Genomic DNA, 6,749 nt, shown 5'->3' on the forward strand with positions numbered 1-6,749 from the left:
AATGTGAATTTATATTCCTTAAGTAAAGCAGCCTCAAGTTCAAGCACGTTTTCATACACTTATTACATTATTAAAATCACCTGAAAGATTACATGTGATAAACCTGTACATTTATGACTTGTGACATGTAATTATTTGGGAAATGATTGTGATATGGAAAACTACGTGTGTACTCATGTACACACATGATGCAATCAATTAAATGTTTTTTCATTAAAATAATTTGGTTTTAATTTTAATATTTGATAGCTAACTAATATACGATTGCATTGCACCAAAAGAGTATTTGCGTAATGCTTTGTATTCTTTATTTAGTTTCAACACGGCTCCACACAATCTCTGGTCCGTCAAACCTGGTGTTTCAGTCTTATTCAACAGAACAAAAACATACATACAATTTTATACACAAACACTACAACTTTAAATGATGCTTGAATTTTTTCCCCCAAAAACACAAAATCCTTTTAGCCTGAAAATAAAAGCTTATAATAAAAAACTCACATTGAACTATTACACCAATACACAGTAGAAAATCTTGTAGTCTTCAAAAAAATGCATCGATGAAAAATAAACTGTAAGCTTTGTCTCTGCCAGAATGATGCAGACAGAAACTTTCAAACAGCTGGATGACATTGCACAACTTATACATGTCCATATTCAATAACAGTAAACAATGTCACAGGCGAGTTTTCTTTCATATCTTCTACAAAAACACATAAAGCAGGATGTTTGATTCCTAATGCACACAAACACAAACTATAATATAATATATATACCGGGTTAATGACACTGAGGGAGTCTGGTTTCTTGGCCTGCTGCTGGATGCTGCTCTTTATTTTGTTGTGTTGTTTTTCAGTCGTCTGAACAATGTCTACATTCAAAATTCATGCCCAGAGTCGTCGCTCTATTATCATTATGCTGATGAATTTAACCACGGGACCGACACTCGGAGTCGCTGTTGCCATGGAGATATCGGACACTAGAGGTGTGTCGTGTCTTTCTGTGCTAATAAGCTGTTACTGGACAAATTCAGCAGCACTGCACACACAGAAACTGGATATATGGAGTTTCCATTCATCATGGATGGCGTCAATACACACACACACACACACACACACACACACGCACTGTTTTGTACAGGTTTGCGCAGTTAACCATAATGGGGACTTTGCATTGACTTCTATTCATTGTGGACAGCCTAACCAAATCTTTATCCATTAACCATAACAAATTAATCCAGAACCCCAGCATTAACTTAACCACAATTCTCATCTTACCACCTAAACTTAATCAGGACCTCAGAAAAACATTTTTTGTCTTTTGAGGACCAGGATTTGGTCCCTGTGAGGTTTACTGGTCCTGACAAAGTCTGAGTCAATGCTGGAAAATGTCCTTAAGAGGTGATAAAAACAAGAACACACATAGGGTTAAATTTCAATAACTCTTAATGACACATAGTAATGAGACAACAGCAACACACAGTGAGTCACAGGAGGAGCTGTGGACTCGCGGAGCAGCACAGCAATACTGATACTGATGATGAGGTGATAAAAGAACACCAGAGCCTTTCAAGGCTAAGTGTTCGAGCCCTTCACAAATTCACGTCTCTCAGACACCTCGGAACTGAGGCCTCGCAAATGCCACGGATTATAAGAAGAGGACGGGTCAGTGTCGGAATACAGAGTGTTGAGCAGCAGCAGCTCTCTCTGGGAGGAGGCGGTAAGGGGGAGAGCAAAGTCCGCCGTACTCTGTGGAGGGGAAATCGAAAAAGTCACAACACAGCGAAGACACGGATTAACCCTCAGCCTGCTGACGTCACGGACCGCAGACGAGAGGAGGGGAACGGAAACAAAAAACAAACTGAAGAATGGAAAACTCTCCCTCAGTCCTTCACTACTTTGGGGACAGTGTGCATCCTCTTGTGATAACTCAAAACACAGGCAGATCCGTCATCCGGTGACCTGTGACCTGTGACCTTTGACATACACCACAGCCCTGGGGAGATCTGGCCGTCACAGGGTTGTACGCTCTCAGATGACATAAGAACATGGAGCTGAGCGACTCCTCAGCATTTAGACTGAATAGTGTAGAATTATGAGATGCTGCATTTCTGATTAAGATCAGTAACAAAGGCTGAAACGTTAAATATATTACACCATATCTATAAATAAATGGTAAATGAGCCGTGGTAAAGAACAGTCACCAACATGAGTCACAAACAAGAATATTTATACCACATTGTATCTTCTGTACATCTTAGCAGCACTTTGGTTAGAGGCTGGCTTTGTCGATTGACCGAGCCGGCAACAATTGATTTGACATAAATTATTCACACAGAAATAAACAGGGGGGGAATGGCACAGCACTAAATATCTGTAAACTCACTCAACACTGATATTCACATTTCACGTTTAACACGATTAAACTGCTCACACGAATTAGGAAGAAAAAGCGACTCCTGATGAGAATCAATGACACTCGACATTCATTGGTCTGGAAACATCATTACTTATTTACAAGAGTTTGAAAAGTAAATACAAAAAAACCCCCCTCTGACTTTGTGTTTTATGTCTTCGTCCACTTTCTTTTTACAGTTATTTACAATCGTACCACCGAGCTGTAGATGAGACAAGTAGTGGAGTGACACCGTCAACAGGTTTATCATCCTCATGTTGTTTTACACAAACACACTGATGCGTTGATATTTCTACACAACACAACACTTGTGAGACTTGGCAGAGACCGTCTGCTGTGAACTGTTAATCCTGGATCTCCGGGGGGAAAATCCATGTCACCCGAGGGACCATTTACCTTCTACCCGACAGTCAATACACTGCGGAGGAACAGTCAACCGGAATTCCTTTTCATTTCATTTGCAGCCCAGAGCAAACATTTGTATGAACACTGATTGTGTTAGAATGGATTTGTGTAGCGCCAACGAAACCCAACAACGTCTCTATCAGCTAAAGGCAGATGGAGAAGCAGTCCAGTACGAAAGTATCTTTTTGAGTTTGTTGAGTTGTGTTCCTGCTTTCCCTCCTTGATAAGTGATGAGTTCCCCTCTCAACTCTACGTTTAATATTTAATAACGTCCCCTCTGATGTGATCTTAGAGAGACTGTTTCCACTTCCACACAGAGAGAGAGAGGGCTGTCTGCGTGTGTCCTTCCTCTCAGATGCTGGTCTGCAGGTCGCCGTTCAGCAGCGTGCTTTGCGTCTCCGTCGGGTCGTTCATCATGCGAGATTTGTCCTGCCGGCTGTCGCTGCGATCGACCTCGTCCAGCCCCCCCACCTTCTTAAGGCAGAGCACATTCTGGAAACTTTTCTTGAAGTTCTCCGAGAGGAACGCGTAGAGGATGGGGTTGGCGCAGCTGTTGGCGTATCCTAGCACCACCACAAAAGCAAAAGTGCTCCGCAGGATGGGCGTGGTGCTGATGGTGCCCGTCACCGAGGTGACGTTGAAGATGTAGAAAGGCAGCCAGCAGAAGACGAACACCGCCACCACGATGGACACCATGCGGGTCACCTTCCTCTCTGAGCGCTTCCTCTTGGAGGAGCCCACGCGGATCCCTGACGACTTCACCTTGATGATGATGAACAGGTAGCAGAGGCAGATGACCATGAGCGGCAGGAAGAAGCCCAGGATGAAGGTGTAGAACATGAAGGCTGTGTAGTAGGCCTCTTGAGGCTCGGGCCACACGATGGTGCAGAAGCAGCCGTTGTGCTTGGTGATGACGCCGCTGTAGATGACGATGGGAATGTTAACAATCAGCGACACCCCCCACACTGCTAGGTTGATTGTCTTGGCCATGCGAGGTTTGCGCCACTTCGTGGACTTAATGGGATGCACCACCGCCAGGTAGCGGTCGATGCTCATCACCATCAGGCAGAAGATGGACGTGAACTGATTCAGGGAGTCCAGGGTCATCACCACCCGGCAGAGCACGGGACCGAAGGGCCAGTGGACGAGCGCCAACTGGATGGCGATGAACGGCAGGCCCAGCATGAAGAGCACGTCGGCCACCGCCAGGTTGAGGATGTAGATGTTGGTGACCGTCTTCATCTTGGCGTAGCGCAGGATGACGTAGATGACGAGGGCGTTTCCGCAGAGCCCCACGGTGCAAACCATAAAGTACATGCAGGTGATGATCACCGTGCTGATTTGGTTGAAGCTGGGGTCTGAGTAGTTCCCGTGGAGCTCAGACTCGTTCCCCTGCAGGAAGCTGTCGTACATGAGGTGGTCCGACAGGTTGGGGGGGGATGACGCAAAGATCAAGGAGTCCATGGTTCCTCAGTCTCTCTCCCTCTCACACCGGTTATGGCATCCCACCTGCAAACATGAAGACCTGCTGTCAGTCACAGTGTAAAATACTTTAAAATGACCCCAGTGATTTTGTATAATCCTGACAGTGACGTCATAAACAACAGCTTTTCTTATGGAAAACATTTCCTATGTGGATTTGATAGATTTTCACATCTCGATCGTCTCTCTTGAGAACAGGCGTGATTGATAGCACGTGTAAAAAAAAAGAAGGATCGAAGGCAGTGATTTCTCCCTGAGGCCGAACCTTCCCCATGTGTTTATTCAGCCTGACGCTGCTGCCGAGGGAAATCACACTACACCCCACAGTCATACGCTCTCCCCGGGGGAATTGCTTGCCCTTCACATGCTGCTAAACGATCAGCTGTGAATGGTTGCACAGAATTCCTTGCTGACACGTTTTTTGACACTTTATTAGGGGGTGGGCACGGATGTAAATTAATCCCAGCCTGAGTAATTGAATGAGGGGCAATCACTGTACTTGCCTCGCCGCAGTCAGATTGAAGTGCTTGTCATTGCCAGTGCAGGGGAGGCAAACACGGTCTGACAACTTAGTTTGGTGCCAATAACATAAGAGGTTTATTATGCTACTTTATCATTCTCACCCGGCAGCAGCACTGGAACGACACGGCCTGAAGTCCTGCCTCTGGTGAGCAGCTAAACGTTAGTAAAGGTCTGAACTCGGTGGCAGCTGCTGGCTGTGTGAGTCAGTTGGATGGACAGAATATTGCATAATGTAACAGTAGGAGACACATTGGGAGATGCTTGTCTGCATAAGATCAACACGCACAGAGAGGATCATTCCCACAGAAACTAAACAAGACACACATTCTGATGCCCTCTTTTCAGTTGCTGGGGTGAACCATAAATAGAATATATTAGAAATCACTGATCAATGTCTGTAGGGGTGAGGTATCCTCGCTATATTAAAAACCAAAGAGCCAGCACAGTAAAAAAAGAAAGCTTAAATTTAGTTTCCCATCAGGACAACTGGTGGAAAACTATTTCAATAAAGTGCCTACTTTAACTTATTTATTTCCTGTGGGTCTTTTTTCCCTCCCCTGCTGGGAGCTCAAGGCCATGAAATCTGCTCTAACTTTTGCTTTTAGCTGCAAAAGGGAAAGAGGATGGATATGCATCTGAATAAATCATCACGTGCTCACAGCTACTCGTGCAAATCCAGCCTGTGGAAAATAAAGTGAGAATTGAGGTCGAGTCAGAAATTCCAATGTTGGTAAACTCTCTCTCTCAAAAATCCAGATGAAGATTTGTGCTTTTATGAAATGGTCTGTTACAACACATATGCAAGAACATCATCGTGTTACTGGATAACATTAAAACAATGGGACACAGGGGTATAACTGTTTAAATGGACAGTTATCACATTAACCTGTTCATGCATTGCGTTGTTTCCATGACCATTAACCACTCACAACCAAAGTGTCCACTTACCTGCTCAGTTGTTCTCTCGCTGTAGAATTTCAGTATTTCAGTGTTCAGGGGAGATTCGCCTTTTCCATCTTAAAAAATATTCCTCAAGTTCTTTTTCTCGCCGGAGTGCAGGAGCTCTCTGCAACGTGGATAATCCCACAGTGTGGTCTGCGTTACGCGCGACGAGGACGAAACGCACAAGTGAACACATATACAACCGCCTCCGACTGGACTCGAGATGAAGCTGCAACAACGCGCTGGCGGCGTGATGCGCGTCTGAGACCGTCTCCAGCTGGGGAGCGCGCGCATGGATGTGGAGGGACTCACATGACGCCGAGGAGGTGCCGCACCGTCACACTCACCCCCCTCATGCGAGAGAGAGAGAGAGAGAGAGAGAGAGAGAGAGAGAGAGAGAGAGAGACTGTGTGATACAGATCCACTCCATCTGTAGGACTGAGTGGATTCTCGCGGAACGTGCCCTTTGCTGTGTGGCACCCTGATGTATAACGCGCGCTGTGGCAGCCTGATGAAGAAAGGCACCGACACATTTTGATAGTGTGCAAATGGAGTCAACAGCTCATTTCTAGGTGGTAAATTCAAACCACCACAGCAAATTAACTAAATTAGTGAAGACAGAGCTCTATATGCTACATGTAGTCTCAGGGAACATTCGCGTAATTCGTGCGCAAAGCTTGTTCCGTGCTTTTAACCTCTTGGTTCTCTGTGTTTCACTCTGTTTTAAAACCCTCCTCATGTTCCCATGTCTCCCCCCTTTAACAAACTGGTCTTGCAAAATGTGTCAACGTTCAAAATATGAACAACTTGTCGAACTTAACAAATTAACGACATTTTTACGCACAGCACACCCCTCAGGTTGGTCCATTTACTGACAGGGAACAAAGGTATTTCTATAGTTCTCTACCTTTAAAAAAAAAAAAAAAATTCAGTTGAGATATCTTCGGGGTGGTCAAATAATTCCGAAATCCACCAATGCCTCC

General features: G+C 45.0%; 1 protein-coding gene across 1 annotated transcript; it reads right to left on the bottom strand.

Annotated features, from left to right (window-relative positions):
- Positions 1-515: 515 nt before the first annotated feature.
- On the bottom strand, positions 516-6,127 carry LOC117765812 (somatostatin receptor type 2-like). The gene is made up of 2 exons (XM_034592324.1): positions 5,773-6,127; positions 516-4,329 (listed from the first exon to the last, which is right to left on the bottom strand). Exon 2 carries the CDS (start codon positions 4,282-4,284, stop codon positions 3,172-3,174), a length of 1,113 nt encoding a protein of 370 aa, XP_034448215.1. The 5' UTR covers positions 4,285-4,329; positions 5,773-6,127; the 3' UTR covers positions 516-3,171.
- Between the last annotated feature and the right edge of the window lie 622 nt (positions 6,128-6,749).

Source organism: Hippoglossus hippoglossus, chromosome 8, assembly GCF_009819705.1.
Source record: "Hippoglossus hippoglossus isolate fHipHip1 chromosome 8, fHipHip1.pri, whole genome shotgun sequence".
In the NCBI taxonomy this organism is placed as follows: domain Eukaryota; kingdom Metazoa; phylum Chordata; class Actinopteri; order Pleuronectiformes; family Pleuronectidae; genus Hippoglossus; species Hippoglossus hippoglossus.